Genomic DNA, 21,977 nt, shown 5'->3' on the forward strand with positions numbered 1-21,977 from the left:
AAAAAATCAAATAAAAGTACTAAAGGTGCAACTATAGTACTTAAGTTATATGCTAGTGTTAAAAAAAACTAACTTGTATCTAAAATATAAAGTAAAAAAGTAAAGAGTGAAAAATGAAGCTGTCTGTAAAGGAATATAACATTACAATTAGAAGATGGGACACAACAGAAGGAAATGTAAGGAAAAGCAATATCACATTCTTAAAAAGCTCAACGAGATTTGCATTGTCCAAAAGTTTTATTGTATAGAACTGAAATTAACATGGTCAAAATGTATCTTTTAATGCTTTGGACTGAAAATACAATTAATCGTGAAAAACAGTTAGTGCTACTACTACTATACAATAATGCTGATATTAAACAATACTAAAAACATTTTTTTATTTTTTGATTGAGCATTGAGTTTCTGTTCAGAAATAATCGTCACTCTGACACTGTTTCAGAGTTACAATAAAAACAAGGAAGAAACTTAATGAATAAATAAATATAAGTCAATGTAATAATAAATGGACAGAAAGCTTCAAAATTTCTTTACAGGTTTTATGAAGATGCTATATTAATAATAATAATAATAAATTTCATTTATGGAGCACTTTTCATAATTATTATTATTATAATCCTTTCAGTTTGTTACTGTTCCCCCATTTCTAACAGAGAACACTTCACGCACAATTTTTATATTTACGTGTTACATTTTCTGAAGAAAAGAATTTAATAAATGAGGTGTTTTGTTTTTTTTCATAATAAAAAATTTAGGCTGTATTCCTCTGTGCCACTGTGATCAATACAATAACATTAAACATACAATACAATAGATGCACGACTCTTGTACCTCGATCATTTGTCAAAATTGCTGAGAACTTTCCTTTATAAAGTTCTCAGCAATTTTCCTTTTGGTGAAAAGCTGTGATAAGCACCACCGATCAGGTTAATCCCCCAACGCGGCCCACGGCCACGCTCGTCGGGCCTCCGTCTCCACTATGGCTGCGCGCGGACACGCCAGTTTCACCCGGCACCGTGGGTCAAAGCCTGCAACTGCGTCGCGCATGCGCACTGCCGGCGGCTTAAGTTTGGGTCCGGGTCGGTAGTCTCGCGACAACTCGCCGACAGCAACGCAACAGTCGAGGCGATAGCAACGGAGCGCGGCTCATCACCACCAGAGACAACGGGACAAGTGGGAGAGACGCACTCCGGTGAGTCGACACAACTGAACTCAAACTCAAAAGCGAGCCCGCTGATGTTTCACAGCCGCGTTTTGATGGTGGATTTTATTCACCGCGTCGGACAAATAAGTTCCAGAACCATCGGGTAGTTTCACCGGCTGACGTGCGTGTGTATTAGCGAGGACAGGCCTCCAGAGGGGGGTAACGCTGGCCCGGAGAGAGAGGAAAGTGCCGTATTCACTTCACACTTATTTCTGTTGGTCGCCCGGTGAACTGGACCAACCGCCTCCTTCAAAACGCGACGCTCGGCAATAGAAGCGACGGGGCGACTTTAGCTGCGCGGCTAGCGGCAGCGGGGCTAAGCTCGCGGGGCTAGCAGCGGCACGGGTCGCGCGGCGGCGAGCCGAGTGTGTCGCAGCAAGAAACGGCCGCGGCGTCACGATCCGTCACACCAGCGGAGCGGAGGAGCCGACGGTCGCCGGGCGGCTGTGAAGTTCGGCCTCAACTCTGTCACACGCACGCCGCGTTTGCACGCGTTGGTTCCGTGTTGTTTACGCGGACGAAGTGCGGAGTTTGCCGCAGCACGCACTTTTTGTCGCCGCACATCTGCTGACGCATTTGAGGTACTTGTACTTTGCTCGTTAATTTCCATTTCGCAATGCCTGACTGATCGCGCCGCACTTTCTCCTCCGCAATTTCTCGAGGACTTTATTGCATCTGACAGCTGAAGTCACTTCACATATTAGATGTTTTGAACACACGAAAGCAAGTGGAAAAACTTTTAAAATATGATGCACTCAACAGTACATATAATATTAGAGCGCAGACCATTGGAGTCATTAAAATCCCCCCAAAAATGTCAGCAACTTTTCATGCAAAAATATAAAAGTGTAGAGAACCAATTACACCTTTTTCTCTAAATAACTTTTTAAATTCAGGACTTTTACTTATGGAGCATGGAAAGTTGTCCCGATATACTAGCCGTGTTGCCATGAAGGTTCCAGTTGCAAACTGGAATTGCTCACCTCCGAGTTTATCAATTTCTTGCATCGGACAGTATGTTTCTTTTTTCTTGTCAGTTTCCTTATATTGCCAAACAATAACATCAGACTCATGAGTCTACGACTACGTCTATGACAACAGTACCAGTTGTAAGCGTTTCCCATGCTGCCTATATCGCCTTCATTCAAACCAACTCATTTTTGGCTGCACATCTGTTTGCAGTACATGAGTTGTTTCTCTCTATTCACAGTCTGCACATCTGCAAGCACGTTGGTGAACAAGCCAACCGACACCAACAATTAAATTCTCAACCTGGCAAAAGACTGTAATATCTGTAAAATGGTGATTTCAAGTTAAGGTGGACGCTCCAGCAGTAAAGCTGCAAAGACATCTCTCTACGCAACACGATCTTTGTTGCAATTTATTTGACACATCAATAATGGATTAATCCGCAGAATACTTTGTCACTTAATCATTAAATTCATTTTCCTGTAAATATTTTTTTTTAATCAAAGCAGGAAATCTTCTGGAACCGTCAGTTTGTCATATTTGCAATTAAAAATAACTGTGAAATTCATTCAGGCAAATTTTCTGTCAACAAACTGATTGCTTCGTCAATTAATGAGCTTTTTATGATAACTAATGAATAAAAAAAGTAACTTTAACAGGCAGCAAATGTAGTTACCTTTACAGGCAGTAGTTATTGGTAGTAGGTGGACACAACAGGCTATTTTTCCATTTACAATTCCCCACATTTGTCTAATTTAAAATGACTGTAGTATGTTATATTCCGTCATTGGTCCACTGTGTGCGTATTATGCAGCCACAGGGAGAGACTGGTATCACAGGCAGATTAATCAGCGGCAACCAAATTAGCAAACGGTTTCCTGGTGGCGTTGCCGCTTTGAATTCCTGCTCTCAGGAAGTGATTGTTCAGCAGAACATCCTGCAGCGGGTTTATTGTGGTGGCAGGCGGTTCATAGGGAAATACCTCAATATTGTTTTTGGTTCTTATCTTGTGCCGTCATATGTGACGAATCACTGCGGTATTGTTTTTTGAATGTCTTTTGGTTACACTGACCGACCGGTGATCTGAGCTGCCTGTGTGAACTGTGATGGGTCACGGCATGTTGGAGCTCGGCTAAAGGGATTAAACGGAGGCAGAGATTAGTGGCCTAGTGTGTGTGAACTAGTGACCGGTCGCCAGTTTATCTTTCGGTGCAGTGTCTAATAGTGTAACCCTCTGGAGGTGCTCTGGAGCAACACACTGAACCGTTCAGGAGGCTTCTTTTAAAAGGAAAATACGAGGAAAAGTCAGATTTTTTTCAGTATGTTATAACTGTCTTATCTACTGTGTGGTTGTATGTATGTATGAATGGTAGCAGGACTAATATCCCACATTTGTGTCTCCAGGTCTTTTTGTTAGGTGGTCCACCACAACCCGCTTCCAAAAGTTCACACCCAACACACAGCCAGCCCAGGTGAGCTGCGTGTTTCTTTAATATTTTTTGGGCTAATAAAAGCAGAAATACTTTCCAAACATCTCACATATTAGCTTTAATAGTCAGGATATCATTTTTTTTAAATAACAGTAAATGCATTTGCTGAGCAGAGTGAGATATAACATTTTTTTGGGGCATTTATAATAAAATAAATTATGTTTATTTTCTTAATTCAAGTTCTATAATATATGGTTGTATTTGTGTTTTCTTTCTATATAGTTATTTATGATAAAGTTAATTGTTAAACTAAAATATTAAGCCTCAATTACATTTATTTTTCGTAAAGGTTTGATAACAATTCATTGACAGATTAATATATCGGCCAACGTATCAGTATTGAATATCTTGTGTTTCCCTATTATCGATATCGACCGAGCTCCATTTCCAACCTCATAATATTAATTGGAATCAGAGGTTTTTTCTTAAGTCGTTTACAGTCATATTTCCCCAGTTCCTTCATAACTTTATTTCTGTTTCTTTGTAAGAGAATATGTGTATTGAAATAATTTTTTGTCATGTGAAAGCCACAGCTTTTAAGTTACAGTTAGACATATTTTTTCTTTCTCCTAACACAGTTGTTCTGTCCTATAAGACTCTACTGCCTCATGTATTACATTCAAGTGTCTTATGTAATATCTGTGTGTGTGTGTGTGTGTGTGTGTGTGTGTGTGTGTGTGTGTGTGTGTGTGTGTGTGTGTGTGTGTCTGTGAAGCAGGAGGATGGCGGTGAATGTCTACTCCACCTCTATGACCATAGAGAACCTGAGTCGTCATGACATGTTGGCCTGGGTCAACGACTCTCTGCAGCTCACCTACACAAAGATTGAGCAGCTCTGTACAGGTAAACACAGTTATTATATAATTTCTTTAATGTTGATCCTGTAATTAAATTCAAAATGTACATCGAGCTCTAAGTGTCTGTGTTATTTTTTTCTTCTCTCTCTCTCTAGGCAGTGCTTACTGCCAGTTCATGGACATGTTGTTTCCAGGCTGCTTATTGTTGAAGAAAATTAAATTCAATGCTAAATTGGAACATGAATACATCCACAACTTCAAGGTCTTACAGGCTGCGTTCAAGAGAATGCAGGTGGACAAGGTGAGAACACACTTTCTTTAATTATGTCCATCCAGGAATCGTCTCCTGTTGTCTCTGCTATTTGAAACAACATTAAACTGTGTGTAGACGGACCCGTTATGTGAACTCTTGTCGTTTCTCTCTTTCCCCCTCTCTCTCTCTTTGTTCCTCAGATCATCCCGGTGGAGAAGTTGGTGAAGGGCAAGTTCCAGGACAATTTCGAGTTCCTTCAGTGGTTCAAGAAGTTTTTCGACGCCAACTATGACGGGAAAGAGTACGACCCTCTTCTGTCTCGGCAGGGCCAGGACGGAACACCGCCTCCAACTCACCAAGGTAAGGTCCATCATGTACATTAGGGTGAGACGCACTCGGCCGTATGTGAACTCAACAAGGTTTTCGTTTCGTTGCTCTCACCTCTTCATGCGACCACATCCCCACCTATAACCCAGGTGAACCCATTCATCACAGACCTAAAAGAGACTGTCGCTCAGGTAACATCACCTCCATCGACCATAAGTGTGTGTGTGTGTGTGTGCGTGAGCCTGCCCGTGCTTGCAGTGTTATACTGTGAATTGGCGTCGATCGTATCTCCAGCCCAGTTTAGATGAATGACAGACTGACTGAAGCCCTGTTGCTATTCCTAACAAATGTGGAAGTGTACACGGTTTCATCTAAACTGGTTTGAATTTAAAAAACAAAAGAAACAAGCTGTGAGTTACATTTGGAATGGTCTACTCAGACATTTCGTGGGCTTGGTTGTTGTGTGCACCTACAGAGTTTTGAGGTTGTTGTCATTGACTTGATTCAGAGTAACAATGTTTGAAACGACTGCATTGTGTAATTAGTAAAGCAAAAGACGGACGCGCCAACCACGAGGCCAAAACCCCAGAGTCTGTCGCTGGCATGTTTCTTAAGGTGTCGGGGAATGATGTTTACAAACTGAACAAACAATGTTGAGTGTTGCAGTCCACACCATTTTTTATTAGTTTTCGATTAACAGCCAGGGCTGCGCAGAAAAGCCAGATCTCTTTATGAGATAGAAGTTCTTCTTCTGAGGGTGCAGAAACTTTTGCGAAGTAACAACATTTTGGCCTCATCTCTCAAGTGAAATATGAACGATAGCACAAGTCAGTGGGAAAAAAAACAATAGAAACCCCTAGTAGAGATGTGGATGCACTCTTGTGTAGCTACTGTTTATAAATGTCTGTGTGGGTGTGTTTCCGTCTTCCAGGCCCCATGAGGACATCTCCCACTGTACCCAAGACTGTCCCCGCCCCGCAGAGGCAGATCAACGCACCGGCGGTCCGCAAGAGCTCCGCTGTGATGCGTAACGGAGGAGACGCCGAGCTCATAGAGCTCAACCACCAGGTACCGCTGCTCAGATCAGTTTGTTTTTTTTCACTCGCCTCATGTTGAGAAATGGGTTCAGACAAATACTGCTTTGTTATAACAGCATGATTAGTGCAAGATCAGTGCCGTGAGGAAAATATATTTTTGGATGTTTTTTTATGCAACGCTTTTGTCTGCTCTAGGTTTTAACTTAACTTTTTTTTTTTCTTCCTTTTGTAATTTTTTTTAACCTGCTGTTGTTTTGACCATGCTCGTAGCTATTCACCTCTCACCCTTAGTTGTTCTTGTATTCATATTGATAATTAACCCTTCTTATGTTTAACTGCCTGTTGCAGATGGTGGATCTGAAGCATACAGTCGACGGACTGGAGAAGGAGAGGGACTTCTACTTTGCGAAGCTTCGAGACATCGAGCTCATCTGTCAGGAAAACGAAAACCACCCGGTCCTCGGCAAAATCATAGACATCCTCTATGCAACAGAGGTAAATAAGGTGAAATTACAAAAAAGTACACGTAGACATTGTTACAGAGTCGTAGTCTTAATATATTTAGATGGAATAACAGAAGCCTGGATCGCACATGTGTATGACTGTGTACATAAACTTTGAGATACTTAATGCTTTGATTAGTAATCGCAAAGCTTCTCGTATTTAGATGAACGAGTTTCTCACTAATTTTGGTGAATCCCATAAATGGTATGTCAGCGACTGGGTTCCTCACAAATCAGGTCAAGCAGGAAATCAGAGCACAAGTTAACTGCACAGGAAGAGGACAGGCTCCGTTTGTCCTCACGGCATTTATCTGAATTTGCCTGAATTCTTTTTTTGCATATAGTCAAATCTTCAGCTGTGGAAAATGACGTGAAGACTTCTACAGGCTTCAGTCTAACTATGAGTACAACGACTCTAAATACAAGGATTTAATGCTGTGTGTTATTAATTATTCATCCAGCAGTATATATTTAATCTGGTCTGATGATCCAACCCATTTTTCAAGAATCAGTCCCACAAATCCCGCCACACGCTGACATAAGTTTTATTTTATTTTTCCAGGATGGATTTGCACCACCAGAAGATGAAGAAGAAATTGAGGAAGGACCAGAGGGCGACCAGGAGGAGTTCTGAACTCTTTGTCCTCTCTTCATCACCATTCAGTTTGTTCCTCTCCTCACCTCTCACCCTTTAACCTACCTGATCATTGTGCTCATCCCTTCCCCCATTTTATTTTACTTCTTACAGTCGCCCCTTAATGTCGCTGTCCATATCCATGACGGCTTTGTTTTTTGTACAACCTAGCTTTCCGAAACTCTTACTAGCAAAGGACACTTAACCCCGGGACCGGTCTGGACAAGGGGCCCAGCAGCCCGGCTTGGCTTGGCTTGGCTTGGCTTGGCGTGGCGTCCTCGACTTATTCTAACCTGTTACCAGAGGGGACAGCAGCACGACAGGGTTAGTTTAGCCTTGGTCGACTCGCCTGTCAAAGGCAATGAGATTACAGGGATGCAGCACTGACAGTCTGGAGCCAACAGTGATATCAGTCAGTCTGGCTGAAGAGGAGGCAGGTCACTTTTCTGTCACCATGCTCACTAACTGGTGACCACACACACACACAAACACACGTGCATCAGGGTTTTCTGCAGAGATTATATTTGAATCCACGCAGTGTATTTTCACACCGCGTGATCGGTTTTCAATGTGTTGGCTGGAAATTTTCACCCAGTGAGTGAGATAATAAATGGTAATAAGCTCCTTAGGAGAGAGAGACGCCTGCACATGCATATGATTGATATATGTATATGATGACACATTTCAACGTACATATCACAGACTTTGACTTGCTCACATGTACATGCTTAAAAAAAAAAGAGTCATCATTCCGAGGCAAAAAAACATCACAGAGTATGTTCTTCTTCTTCTTCATCAAGTTGTCCCACCAGAGAGGTCTGCTTATGAAACCGTTCTGACGGGTTGTTTACGTGACAGCATGATGTATTTATGATTTATTTATTGATCTTTTTTAATCTGCTCAAAGTTTATGGGGAGGGAAAAAATAATATAAATGGTTTTGGATTTGGGGGGAAATTGAAAGTCTTGCACTAAATGTAGCGAATCAAACTGAGTGAAAAATGATCCGAGATGCCAACATGCAGTGACTGGCAGGAAGATAAAGAGGAACATGCAATTTAATATTTTATAGATTTGTTTTTAAAAAAGAATTTGCACTGAATTGCTCAACGGCCAAGGCAGAGGCTTCAGTGTGAAAAAGTTATTTATCAGAAAAAATGTCGGGCTTTGGATTCTATGAATGAACAAAATGTAAAGAAGACAAAAGCTCAGACTGCAGACTGACACTACTAAATACTAATGTTTGACCGTGATCGTCGCGTTAAAACATTTTTAGCTGCTATCGTTGCTCTTCTGTTGCCGTCTTTAATTTAGTTTTTCGTTGCATTGTGGCGAAAACGCCAAGGTGGCTGGTGAGGAGCTTTGGGGTGTGACTGACATTAGTTGGACCAGTCTGAGAGAGAGAGAGAGAAAACAAAACAAAACCATCAAACCCTCTCTCAGCGTTTGTTGTCATGGCAGCCATGTGATACGCCTGCATCATTTGGAGTTACTGCTGGAATGCAATAAAGTTCTGAGGTTCAAGAAAAGTGACAAGCCTTATTGTGTTGTGTTATTATGTTGTGTATTTCTTAGTAATTGTTTATTATTATTCCCGCTGCAAATCAGTATTCAAACTGTTCACATCAAACACACCTGTACAGTGACAACAAAAAGTGCACATATCACAAATTCGTACGTGATTAAATGTCACCACTTTTAATCACGTTCTAAATATTTCAGGCCATTTTCAAATGAATTTAGGCAAAAATTTCACCCATCACTTTGCTGCAATCTTGGCATATGTGTAACGAAAACATAAATTGACTATAATGATTTTTATAATTATAAACTTTGATTTATCAACTGCCTTTCAAGCTTCAAGGTACATGTTGGGAAAACAAAAAAAATTAAAAATTAAATAAATATTAAATTGAATGAGATTAAATTAATAAATAAAACGTTTGGGATACAAACGTAAATTGACTATAATGTAAATTGACTATAATGAAAACGTTAATTGACTAATGATTATAACTTGGATTTGTCAAGTGCCTTTCAAGGCACGAGTTGGGGAAACATAAAAAAAAAGAAATAAAATACATATTCCATCATATTAAATGACATTAAACGAATGAATAAAACATATTTGGGGCATGTTGAGATATTTAATGAACACCGGACCTGCGCGGACACGTTTCACCACCTCATGTGAACGTCTAACGGTCCGCGCGCGTCACGCTCTGACGTCACGCCGACAGAGAGACGTGGCAGGCTTCCGTTTAAACGCTCTGCGCCGTCAGCGTCGCCCTGTTTCACCCAGTTGCGACCGGCAGCGCCACCAGCCCCGGAGCTAACAACACCCACCAGCCGCACCGACCGGAGACATGGCGTCGAATAACGGCTCTGCCGGCAAATGGGAGGTCGTGAAGAAGGGAAAGAAGAGCGGCGGCGGCGGCGGCTCCGGGAAGAGCCCGACCGACAAGAAGAGCGGCAGCGGGGGGAGGAGAGCCCTCGGCGAGTCCAACCAGCCGGCCAGACGTGAGTGAACCGCCGCGCCGATGCCGTCCGCCCCTCGAGCCGCTCGACTCTCTGTCGAAGTTCAAATGAGAAGGATGGAGCCGCGTGTTTATTAAAAATGAAAACTGCTCCGTCTTTGTGAAAGTGTGGCTAATAACTGCTATATGACATGTTAAGCTAGCTAGCGCAACGTGTACGTACATTTTTGTTTATTTATTATTATTATTTATTATTATTCAGACGTTGTCACGTTTTAAGTAGCTATACTTTATTTACCCCCCTATGAAACATAAATAAAAATAAACATAATTAACTAAAAATAGGGGCTACGTGCTCCTGCCACACACAGCTAGAGCTAGTCAGCTAGCATGGGCAGTTAGCTCGCAGCTAGCAGCGGTGTGTCAACAGAGGCATCGTCATCACTGAGGAACTGCGTGTGTGTGTTTGTTCAAAAGAAACTAAACAATCGACACTGCAAAGGGGTTTTGGGGGTTATGAATTATTAGACATTAGCCCACGATCATCTTTTGGCCTGCAGTGACAGCTGTCACCCCCCCGGAGTGGGCAGCTGCTTGATGTGTAACTCCTCAAGAAGTGAGCGTGGAGAAGCTGCTGACCCACTTCCTCAGTCATGCGTGATGATCGACCCCCTGCACCGGAATCTGCAGAGTTCAGTGGCATTTGTTCACAATGGAGCCGAAACAATGCGTATGTGATGCAAAGATAATCAACCAATTACATTGTTTGGGGTCTATTATTATTATTGTTATTATTAGTCATTGGACAAAGCAATTTTTTAAGGTATGATCTGGTCCTCTAGGAAATTTTCCTCAAAATGTTTCACCATGTTTCTGCAGTTTGGATTTGGCTGCAACTAACTGTCATTGATTCGTGTGATGATTATAGTCTTGATTTAATCGTTTTTTTAAAAAAGCTGTTCATCCCAGAGTCCATGATTTTATCGTCAAATGTCTTTTTGTGTCTTAATCAGCAGTTAAATTTATATTAAAAAAGAGGAAAAACAAGGAAACGTAATAGTTGAGAGGCTAAAAACACGCATTTTATTTTGTTGTGCTTTAAAAAATGGAAACAAATGTCGCAATATTAGCTGACACGATAAGGGATTTTAAATGATTCCTGCTGTACCGGCTGATATCGAAGCCCCACTGTATCGTGGGAGCCTCTTTCAGAGTCCAATTTTTTTCAGTGAAGTCATTCAACTATACTGCGCTCATCTACACAGGTACGACTTAAATAGTGAGTGAGAGGCAAGATTAGATCTCGCTCTGCCACCGCTGTTTGTTTATGCACCAAAATTTATCAGTGTAATCACTCCGTCCAAAGTCTGTCTGATGGAGGCCATGTCGGCGGTGGCGTTGAGGTTTTCTGTGAAACAAAAACACTTCTTTTTTTATCGTATACACTCTCTAACCTCCATTTGAGGTATTTCTGAAGTATATACTTTGCTAATTGCAGAGACTATTCTGGCTTATATTTCCTTTTAAATGTGTGCAACAGCTCCTCCCAACTTTTTATCTGGGAAACAAGAAGAGAAATTAAAGATTTTGTGGAGAGGTTTGTTCCCTCTAAACTTGGCTGGCGTGTCCTTTACATACCACCCGATGTCGTACTGTAGGTCATATGTAAGTCAGCTGATATGATGATACCTGTCTTTGATTTAACATGTCTGAAGACGTTACAGGATATAAAATATATAAAATACGTCAGATCACAAGTTGATCAAAGATCTTGTTTGCTCAGTGTTGACGGTGCCAAAATCACTCCTTATTTACAAAGTGCACTGTAGCTTCTGTTTGCAACTGTGCATGGATTTTCATGAGCTGTAACTAGAGGTGCAACAATTCATTGATAACTATTTTGATAAGCGATTAATCAGTAAAAAAGAAAAGTCCATATTCTATGATTTCATCTACTTAAATGTGAATATTTTCTGGTTTCTTTGCTCCTATATGACGGTGAACTATATATCTTTGGTGTGTGGACAACACAAAACATCATCTTGGAGTTTGGGAAACGTGACCGACATTTTTCACCATTTTATGACATTTTATGGACCAAACAACTTATCAATTAATCAAGAAAAAATTTGACAGATTAATCCATAATGAAAATATATTCTCTTCAGCTCTAGTTCAATTTCCTTCTCACTGCAGAGCAAACTATGCCATGTGGAAGTAGTGAGTGAGTGAGTGAATGAATGAATGAATGAGTGAGTGAGTGAGTGAGTGAGTGAGTGAGTGAGTGAGTGAATGAATGAATGAATGAGGGAGTGATTTTGGCCACAGCCCTGGTGTTTGTCAGCATAGGGTCTTTGTGGTGTGGTGGTGGGACGTAATCCGAGGAGCTGTATGGTGCCCGACCCTCTCACAGGGCGAACTGTAATGAATTCTCACACCAGCAGGACATGAGCTGACAGGATACTTATAGATGCATATAGACAGACGGCACTGACGCGAGCTCTGCTCCTCTGATCACATTACTCCACTACTGTCTAGAAAAATGTATCTTTCTAATATTTGTCTGGCATATTTAACATGCACACACATGATGAATAAGTGTCATAAAAAATTATGCTGGTATTTTCTGTAAAGACAACAGATAAATGGAAAAAAGTATTGCAGAGAGAAAACACTTGTCAGGATTCTGTAGGGAATTAAATCAACTTTGTTGAATTCAAATTAAGCTATAATATTAATGAGTCTATGTAATTATTTATTGTGATAAACTCTCCCTCTGTTTATTAGAAACTGTTTTAAAACCAGAGTGGACACATGAAAAGTCTCGAACAATAAGAGCCCACTCATATTCTGAATCAACATTTTGATTATGAAACATAATGTGGTAACATCCAAGGTTGACTCACCACGAGCCAAGAGTCTGTATGATGTCAACCTTGTTTTCAGGAAAAAAATGTTTTTTTCACAATATCATTGAGAAGTACCACATTACCCACAATCCAAAAGCGTTACATCACTGTCTCTGATTGGTTGGAAGTCTTGGAAAGGCATTGGCAAGTATGGGATGATTAGTTCCTTCACTCTTAAAATAATTATGTACACAGTCTTGTACCTTTTGTCTTTTTGTCCGTTTTCCAATTATTATTTTTTTTGCTAAATATGTTCTTCGATTTCTCTAATCTCATTTGTCCCAGTCAGGATCCTATAGAATGATGACGCTGGTTTTCCATTGATCTGATTGGTCACTAGTCTGACTGTGTTTGATCTCTTATCTGGAACTTCACCTGCTCCGGAGCAGGTTAGCACGTTCAGCATTAGTTTACCACGGTGATGTACTCTGGTAAGAGTTACCTTGGTAAACACAAATCGTACTTCGTACTACAGAAGAAAAAAAATTATCCCGACCCGTCAACTTTTTTGAAATAGGGAAAGTTATGGCGTTTGAAGCGGTTGGAAAAAGGCAGAGATTCTGTACCTTTCTTTGCATCACCACTTTGTTGACAGAGACCAGATATAGATTTCGGGTTCTCAGCAGCATGTACAGTACAGCTGAATGATCAGAGAGCAACTGGTGACCTCTGTCAACAACCACTCTGGTTTGTGGGTGGGTCTGAATTCTCATGTGCAACCATCGTTACATACTGTAAATGTCTTTTAGTGGGTGAATATGGGTTAGGGCCCTTTGGAGTAACTTTGGGATTATTTAATTGAATGACTTTAGTTGGAGTTTTACTTTCTCATGATAGAGCTGTTTGAAATATTTTTGAAAAGATGCAGTGTGTATCCAGAGAGTGATGTAGTCTCTCTGTGCCATAGAGCACCTTCATTAATACGATCAAAAACCCACATAGTTAATTTTGACATAATCCATATTGCAGCTGAAAATAGCTCGGGGCTGAGAGAGCCACAGGAGGAGGATGGGAAGTAAGAAAATATGAATGAAACGCATTGTTGGTTTTGCATCTTTTCATGAGATATGTTGAATAACATAATCCTGAGAGAATCTTTCACAACCTGGGAATAAATATAAAAGTTACAAGGGACTACGTGATTCCCTTAATGGTTGTTTTAACATTTAATGTTGGAACACAGGCCGATATTATGCAGTAAGTTGGCGAGTCGGAACAAAATATTTGCACCGGCCGTCGATGCTTAATTTTAGTTTCTATGAAGAATGGTTTGACTCTGTTGAGCTGGATGTGGTTTGGTTTCAAGGGGGGTCTTAACTTGTAACACACAGGGGAAAAGTGAAATGCATGTTGCATGAATGTTGGCCAATAACAGCCCATTATGCAAGACGCAAGCGAGGGAGGGTGCGAAGGATTGAGTAAAGCTCTGGATGTGAGCAGACCGAGCAACCAGTTAGGTGAATGCCTCGGTTTTCATGGATACAAGGACGATCAAAGATAGTTTGAAAAGAGAATCTAACCACAGCTGCCTTGTTTTTTCCTTCAGCGCCCATTAAGATGTCAGAGACTGTGTACGAGAGCTTGGAGAAGATGGGGAAGAAGCAGAACAAGGAGCAGGTCCCACCACCGGCAGAGCCTCAAAACAAGAAGCCGTCGACGAGCAAACCGGCCAAGAAATCACACTCCAGCAACACAGTCGCCCCGGCGGCAACTCACAAGAGCCTGGAGGAAGCCTTCAAAGCCGTGAGTACTTCACATTCCAGGGAACTAAACCACATCAGGGGCAAACTACCTGGCTGTTGAGGAGTATGGCATGGAGATTTATTTAATTTATTACAAACACAACTGATCCTGGTTACAGATTTTTTGATTTTATGAAGATTCTGTGTTTGTTTTTTTGCTCCAAATCAACTTGTTTTGCTCGAAAAAAAATTTAGATTAAGATTTTGTAACGTATATTTTTATCAAACACAAAAGCTGTGAATTTCTTCATACAAATGCAGCATTGTGGCATGTTGTTCGGAGTAGACTGTCACATGCTGAAACATGGTTTTCCTCCTTTTGCATAATGAACGTGTTGTTTCTCAGTATACAAACGTGATTTCCTCTGAGCTTCTCTGGGTATTCTTTTTTTCCCCAGTTGGATGTTGGGGACCTGAAGCAGCAGTTGGCTCGCAGTCAGACTCTGTTCCCTGACAACCCATCGGTCTGGGTCAAAGACCTGGCTGGTTACCTCAACCTCAACCTGACGGCGCCGGAGACCGAACCCACGCTCAGCAGCTACACTCACGGTGAAATCAAGCTCCAAATATGCCCCCCAAAAAAACTTGATATTCAAAGGCTTCTGCCGTGAAACTAAATGTCAGCACTTCACTCATATCCATGTTTTATTTCCTCCCCCACCACCAGATTACCCATACTGCCTTACGGGGAAAGAGCTGAAGGGCGTAATCAAAGGCCTCATCGGACGCTGCAGTGACATTCTGCCAGATTTCTTCGACCACTGTGTTTACACGATGCTCAGGGAGCTGGACAGACAGACAGGTAAAATAAAAAGAAAGACATGAACAAAGGTCCACCTCCATCAAAATGAGTATTTCATCTTGATTTTAAGGACAGAATGGAAACAGACAAATCACAAACCTAGAAAAAACAAACACTCAACTGTTTTTTTAAATATTTCTTTTTAATTTTTTTGGGCTTCATTTTCCCCAGGAGAACCACTGCATGGCTACAGAGTTTGCATTCAGGCAATCCTACAGGACAAACCCAGAATAGCTACCCAGAATCTGCCTGAGGTGAGTGTGTCACTTCTGTTGTCCAACACACTGGAGGATTTGTCCTTTGCAATACCGTGTTTTAAAACCCTCTCTCCTTTCTCTCCAGTATTTTGAGTTGTTGCGGTCAGTTAAGAATCGTCCTGTGAAGTGTTTGACCATCATGTGGGTCCTGGGACAAGCCGGATTTTATGACCTCAGCCAGGGACTAAGAGGTAACAGACACAGACGAATAAAAATGTACACTCATTCTCACACATCCACAAAGCCATCTGAAGATGTGTCGACACAACTGTCCTGCTCCTCTGTCCTCTCCCCCACTTTCCCAACAACAGTGCTCACAACACTTCTGGGTTTGGGGGGGTAAATGAAGCAACAAGGCAAGTCAAGTTTATTTGAACAGCACATTTCAACAACGAGGTTAGGAGAAAAGAATAACAGCGCAATGTAAGAAACTAAGTCAATGTTTGATTTAGTAAAAAGCAGTGGCAACGTCTCTGGGAGTTTGTAACAGAAATGTGGCGCATAAGGGGAAGTGATATCTTCAGAAAGTGTCTTGCAGAGAGAGCTGTAAACACACAATTACAGTAGTCAAGTTGACTAAACATGGATGATGGAAGTTTTTCTAAATCCAGCCGAGACACGAGTCCTCGATATGTTCCTGAGCAGTGAGCCAGCGGTGGGAGAGTCGGCACTGAGGGGGGTGACAGTATGTGGCCATCTTCTTTGAAGTTTACATAACGACCTTTCTCTGCAAAATAAGGTTATTGATTACCATTAGGCCTTAAGGTAAAGAGACGACAGTCGATTCTTCCTTAGGCAGTTGAAAGATACAAATGCAACATTGTGCTGCATCGCATGTTTAAATTGTTAATGAGAATGAAACACTCGAGCCCGACACTGACCCATGGTGTCTGTATTTATTTTTGCTGATATGCGCCAATATGAAAACTATTTTTAACATGTGTATTATATGTGTAGTAAAAAATTACATTTTCTTAATTCATGTTCCATATATTTGGTCTGTAAAACACCAGGACTGACTCTTTAAAAAAAAAAATGAGTGAAAACACTTTAATCTCATCTCAAGGAATTTAAAACGCAATCAAGTGTTTTCCTGTTTGAGCCCCACACTGAAGGAGAAAATATCCAAAACAAACATCACATGATATCTAAATATCTCCAGTGTAATTTGGGAAACAAAAAAAAGGCACATTTAAAATCACAAGTGGTTTTCAGAAGAGCTAAATTACAGCAGCACATTCACCATTAGACCTGTAGTGTACATGACTCAGTCATGTGCTCCACTTCTCATCTCTTTGTGTATTGTGTCACCATGTTACTTATAAAAACGCAGTGGCCTTGGGCTTTTTATCTTCTTTTCTCAGGAGAGCTGAAAAGACTCACTGTTTAATGCCAGAACTGAAAGTTCCTCTGGTGTGAGGTGAATCAAGTGTGTTTTCATTTGGGTTTCAGTTTGGCTGGATATCATGCTTCCGGTGCTGGAAGTGAAATCGTTGTCTGCGTATGCCATCGCCTACCTGGATCGACTGCTCCTGTAAGTCTGACAGAGAAATATGAGCTTGATTTATATACATTAAAAAAACCCATAAAAATAGTACATTTTCTTTTGTCTACTCCTGTCTACACTATCCACATGTCTGACTATTAAATCCTGTCTTTCCCAGGTATGATATATGATTTGAATTGATCTTTCATTTCTTTTATGCAGGTTTTTTTTATTTTTATGTTTGGCTAAATTAAAATGCACCTTGAATCTCAAATCAATTTTTAATCTCATCGTTCTTCTTCTTCCAGACTTCACGCAAACCTGACAAAGGGATTCGGCATCATGGGTCCTAAAGACTTCTTTCCTTTACTGGATTTCGCCTTCATGCCCAAGAATGCCCTGTCGTCAAGGTGAATGTGAACTTTGTTAAAAAAAAAAAATCTGCTGCACAGTCACATAATGATTAGTGTCGGAGGACGTGGGTGTGGAAGTTGGACGGTTGAGAATTTTGCTCAGATGCTTAACCCCTAAACTTGCATTGAGGCACTGGAGGCACTAATGAGGAAGATTAATGGAAATGTCATCTATCTTTTTTTTTTTTTTTTTCAAAAGAATGTACGTTTTGTCACACTGATCCCTTTCTCACAATAACTCATGGACCCATGTTTGTTTGTTTGTTTGTTTGTGTTCAGTCTGCAGGAGCAGCTGCGACGTCTGTACCCGCGACTCAAAGTCCTGGCATTCGGAGCCAAGCCCGAGAGCACATTACACACATACCTGCCGTCCTTTCTGTCCAGAGCCACGTCGCACTGTCCCAACGAAATGAAGAGAGAGGTGAGACACACACATGCACAAACTTCTCTGCATAATACAGACACTACTGTCACTTTGGGACTGTGAGATTTAAAAAATTGTATTAAACTCTCTGCCTCTCTTGTTCTTGCTGCAGCTGCTCAGCAGTATGACAGAGTGTCTTTGTGTGGATGTACAAAGTCTCGGCGTGTGGAGGCAGCTCTATACGAAACACTTACCCCAGTCCAGGTGACTTATACACACACCTCTCAACTCATAGTTTCATTCCGTCACAATACAAAAATTATTTGTTCAAATTCACCTCTAAATTAAATGTGTACACACATGAGAGTTTCGTTTAAGATTTTAAAATCTGACCATTGCTTCTTCTCTGCACTTTTTCTTTTTCCAGTCTGCTGTTAAATCATTTATTGAAGTCCTGGAAGGTCCTGCCACCAAAAGTATGACTCCTGCCATTGACATCAGATGTTTTTTTAAAGCGATCACTTAATACAGAGAAACTGCTCTATGAATCAAGCCTAACTCACTGTAATGCCGCAGGGGGGATTGGAGTTGAGAATAATAAAGAAAATAGAGATAACATTTTGAAAAAGGCAAACATCACCCAAAGATATTATTTTCTAAGTAATTACAATCCGACATAATTCAGAGAATTGAAGTAAATTCATAATGGCACAGAAATATCTGGATAAAATCATATAAACAACAACAACATTGCACAGAGAACAGATAAATAATTCTGAATACAGTTTGAGTGGCCTTTTTAAATCTTGTATTTGACTGTCACGCTTGTATTTTTCTCATATTCAGCTGCGAAACAATCTCGAGGAAACGATCCAGTCGTTCAAAGTGACCAACGAGGAGATGAGAGGCGTCATTCAGTCTCAGGAGCTTCAGGAGTGCAACAACCTGTGTCAGGTGAGACGCACATGAGCATTTTGTATCCCTGCCTTTATTCATGTTGCAGAAGTAACAATGCATTAATTCCAAATTTTTGCGGACATTGTTTTTAGTTAATGTCTGAAGACAGCTTCCACAGAGACACAGAAACCGATCAGAATGTGAACTTGTTCTGTTTGTCACCAGAATCTGCAGGTGAAGATGCGCGGCCGCGGGTTCCCCTGGTCCAGACTGCTCATGGTCCTGTTCGTATTCGCCGCCGGCTTCATCGCGCAAGACGTCAGATCTCACGGCTCCTTCGCAGGTCCGTCTTTGACGGCAGGACTTCCGTCTGGCATATTATTTTTTCTGTTTTGTTTTTGAGGTCGTTTAATGGTTGTTGTGCGTTTCAGACTCCACCACGGCGAGGTATCTGCGCGACTCAGGGGTCACGGGCGTTTCTCAGCAGGCCTGGAGCAAAATAACAGTCTACACGAAACAGGGCTTCAGGTACGAACTCAAACAATCACCCTCTTTTGACAAACTCACCTAATGTTGGTCGCCCTCTACCTCTGACAGACTTTGTGTGTTTTATATTCTTGTGTTTTTTGTCTTTTCTGTAGCTGGATGGAGACAAACACCCCTTATTATTACTCTGAGTGTGCGCGTGTACTGGGGCCTCTGATGGAACAGGGAGTGGAGAAGACGAAAGGAGCAGCCGTCCTCCTCTCTGACAACACCACACAGTTCATCCTGTGGGTCAAAGTAAAGACACCGCTGGTCATAGAATGGGTGAGACAGCGTATCAATAAACACAAGACTGTCCCTCGCTGATGTTTTGTATGTTTCATGATTAATGATAATGTCCTTGGTTTTTATTCTTTGCTCAGGTGAACACCAACACTCCAGACAGTGTGTTCGAGGTGCTGGCGTATCTGAAGGAGCTGCTCCTCCTGCTCCATCAGAACTACGTCCTTCCGGCGCTGGCCTACATCTCTGACCTGCTGCTGCGAGCGTGGACCAACCTGCAGGACTCGTGCAAGTCAGTGCTCCCAGGCTTTTACTTGAAATTTGAGTTTGTGGAGTGCTCGTGGCATATCACAGCAGACCTGAAATTATAAACATGTAACAAACCATTTCTCTGACTAATTTACAACCGTGGGGGTTTGTTGTTTTATCATGATCAGATATTCCTGTCTCCTGCTAAATTGCATGAATTCTGCATGAAATACACAGTTACATCTACATGTAGATTTATAAAGGATGGGTGTCAAATTTAATTTAATTTTTTGGTTTGTTTGTTTGGAAACTGTGATACTAAAGCTGTTCAGACATGAAAACATAGGACAAATGCAGAAGGGAACATTTTCCAGAACATTCTGTGGCGTCTGAGTCGAGCAGCAGGAGGCAGGACATGACGATAATTCTGCTGCAGATGGCAGCGTTTTTGTTTTACGATCATCAACACGACCACTCGCTCGCTGTGAATTTTCCTGAGTCTTTCCTGCTCTATTCTCACATGGGCTCACTCGGACATTTCCTAGAAATCTAAACGTACTTTGTCTTTGTGTTTGTCTTGCAGCGGCGAGGTGTCGGTGTCGTGTCTGCAGGGCCACGCGTTGTCCTTCACCAATTCAACGTGGCAGCTGCTCCAACACACGACTTCCTCCATCAAGACGTGGGCTCAGGAGCTGCTGACGCGAGCATGATCACACACACACACAATGACAACGGATGCTAATTAATACACACAAACACACACACAAGAAGTAATGCGCGCACACAAACACACACACTGACCCGGCCTGAGGCTGCCTTTCAGTGTGTCTGCTCCTCTCTAGAGCTAAGATTGGACACTGTGGAGTCAGACAAACAGACGCTCACTCTTCGATTTTTTGGCTAAAATTGATCAATTGGTTTGCTGTTTGTATAGATTGTTTTTTTTCTACCAATCCCTTTTTGTCACCGCTGGACGAAGAGGTTGACTTCTCTTCTCTCTCTCCCTGAGTTTTCTACTGCAGATTTCAACTGTTGCTTTGACAGGTTGTGTAATTTATAGAACACGTAGGTTTGTAGATGATTTATAAGATGTTTTTATTTAAAGATATAAAAATAAATAAAGTGTTATGTAGTTATGGAAACTTGCTGAAGGGCAGGGAAGAGACCAATTAAAAAAAAAGATATTCCACACTCTTAAGACCTCATCAGTTAAAACCGAGGGCCACTTCCACCTCCTCCACTGTGTCCAGCTCACGATGAAGTCAGATCAGCTGCGGTATGATTGTTTGTGTGTTCGGCCGAGTGAAGCCTTCGTCAAGCCTGAGAAACAATGTCCATGTCATAATAAAGATATCATGGGGAAGGGGTCACATCTGCAGGTGGATTGACTCCCGGAGAAGATTTGGAGATAATAATGTGAATCTCATCTGTCCAAGTGGAGAGAGAGAAAAAATATTCTTGTCTTTGCTGCTTTTTTCTGTCCTGTATCTCTTCTTTCTTTCTTTTTCTACATCTGTCATCAGCACCTTCGACACCCAAGTCAAAACCAGCGCTGCAGCTGCGCACTCCCCCTCTGAAGGCTGATGCTATTCTGTCTGTGTGTGTGTGACTCAGAGTGCATGGTTCAATGCGCGTATTCTCTTTGATTAACACCCCCGTGCCAACATCATCCGATACACTGATAATTTGACCTCAGAAGAAAGAAAGAAAAGAATATTAACCCTCCTCCATTAACCTCTGCTCGTTAACACGATGTTTGAAAGGATATGGCAACGATTAGATGTCTTACTTTGTAATGTAAATGATTTATAATAAAGACTTCAACCCCAGGCACTGTGTCTTTAGTGAGTTCATGTGACTGTCAATGAAAAGAGTGCTTCACAAAACAATCCTGCCTCAAATTGGTCATATTTACAACTCGGATAGACAATATTCAGAAATACTTTTTATTAACACGGTAGGCTGACTTGTCTTATTCAGTGGGCCTCCATTTCGTTTTTTTTTTAAGTCATACATGGAAGCTGCTGTGATTTGCCTGTATTTTAACTTATACTGTCTATGTTTATACTTAAACAATGAAAAATATTGTGACGCATAGGAGTGTTGCCAGGTTTTCCGAGTACCTTGAAGTGTAGTCGCGGGTTTAATTTATTTTTCAGTACTGGTTAGACCAATTTATTATCATCATATGAAACATGTCTATAAACAAAAATACATTTTTTTTTTTCTGCTGCTCGGTTTCCACAATTGGTTTTTGGCCTGATTTTGATTTACTATGGTGCTGGTTTTCACCAAACCGACCTGGCAACCCAGCGGTAGCTTAGCCGAGCCGAGCTGCGTTCAGACTTCGGCAAACTTCGGCTAAGATGAAGGGAAAATCAGAGTCTGAACAATATCAC

At 41.4% G+C, this 21,977-nt stretch overlaps 2 protein-coding genes across 9 annotated transcripts; both read left to right on the plus strand.

Moving 5' to 3' along the window:
• Positions 1 to 1,065: 1,065 nt before the first annotated feature.
• On the plus strand, positions 1,066 to 8,747 carry LOC118290419 (microtubule-associated protein RP/EB family member 3). 7 transcript variants are annotated; one of them, XM_035618084.2, is made up of 9 exons: positions 1,066 to 1,192; positions 3,578 to 3,645; positions 4,379 to 4,506; positions 4,616 to 4,761; positions 4,914 to 5,073; positions 5,190 to 5,231; positions 5,972 to 6,108; positions 6,426 to 6,581; positions 7,143 to 8,747. In XM_035618084.2, exons 3-9 carry the CDS (start codon positions 4,386 to 4,388, stop codon positions 7,212 to 7,214), a joined length of 834 nt encoding a protein of 277 aa, XP_035473977.1. In that variant the 5' UTR covers positions 1,066 to 1,192; positions 3,578 to 3,645; positions 4,379 to 4,385; the 3' UTR covers positions 7,215 to 8,747. The 7 variants fall into 7 exon arrangements, with proteins under 7 accessions (XP_035473977.1, XP_035473980.1, XP_035473978.1 ...); XM_035618087.2 differs by having other exon boundaries at positions 6,426 to 6,572; XM_035618085.2 differs by having other exon boundaries at positions 4,382 to 4,506.
• Positions 8,748 to 9,454: 707 nt separating this feature from the next.
• tmem214 (transmembrane protein 214) lies at positions 9,455 to 21,407 on the plus strand. 2 transcript variants are annotated; one of them, XM_035617996.2, is made up of 17 exons: positions 9,455 to 9,734; positions 14,147 to 14,343; positions 14,741 to 14,891; positions 15,010 to 15,144; positions 15,316 to 15,398; positions 15,487 to 15,592; positions 16,854 to 16,935; positions 17,196 to 17,297; positions 17,580 to 17,721; positions 17,837 to 17,928; positions 18,092 to 18,140; positions 18,511 to 18,618; positions 18,787 to 18,904; positions 18,993 to 19,089; positions 19,203 to 19,371; positions 19,470 to 19,621; positions 20,162 to 21,407. In XM_035617996.2, exons 1-17 carry the CDS (start codon positions 9,581 to 9,583, stop codon positions 20,286 to 20,288), a joined length of 2,064 nt encoding a protein of 687 aa, XP_035473889.2. In that variant the 5' UTR covers positions 9,455 to 9,580; the 3' UTR covers positions 20,289 to 21,407. The 2 variants fall into 2 exon arrangements, with proteins under 2 accessions (XP_035473889.2, XP_035473890.2); XM_035617997.2 differs by lacking the exon at positions 9,455 to 9,734 and adding an exon at positions 13,929 to 14,057.
• Positions 21,408 to 21,977: the final 570 nt, after the last annotated feature.

Source organism: Scophthalmus maximus, chromosome 18 (assembly GCF_022379125.1).
Source record: "Scophthalmus maximus strain ysfricsl-2021 chromosome 18, ASM2237912v1, whole genome shotgun sequence".
Lineage (NCBI taxonomy): Eukaryota > Metazoa > Chordata > Actinopteri > Pleuronectiformes > Scophthalmidae > Scophthalmus > Scophthalmus maximus.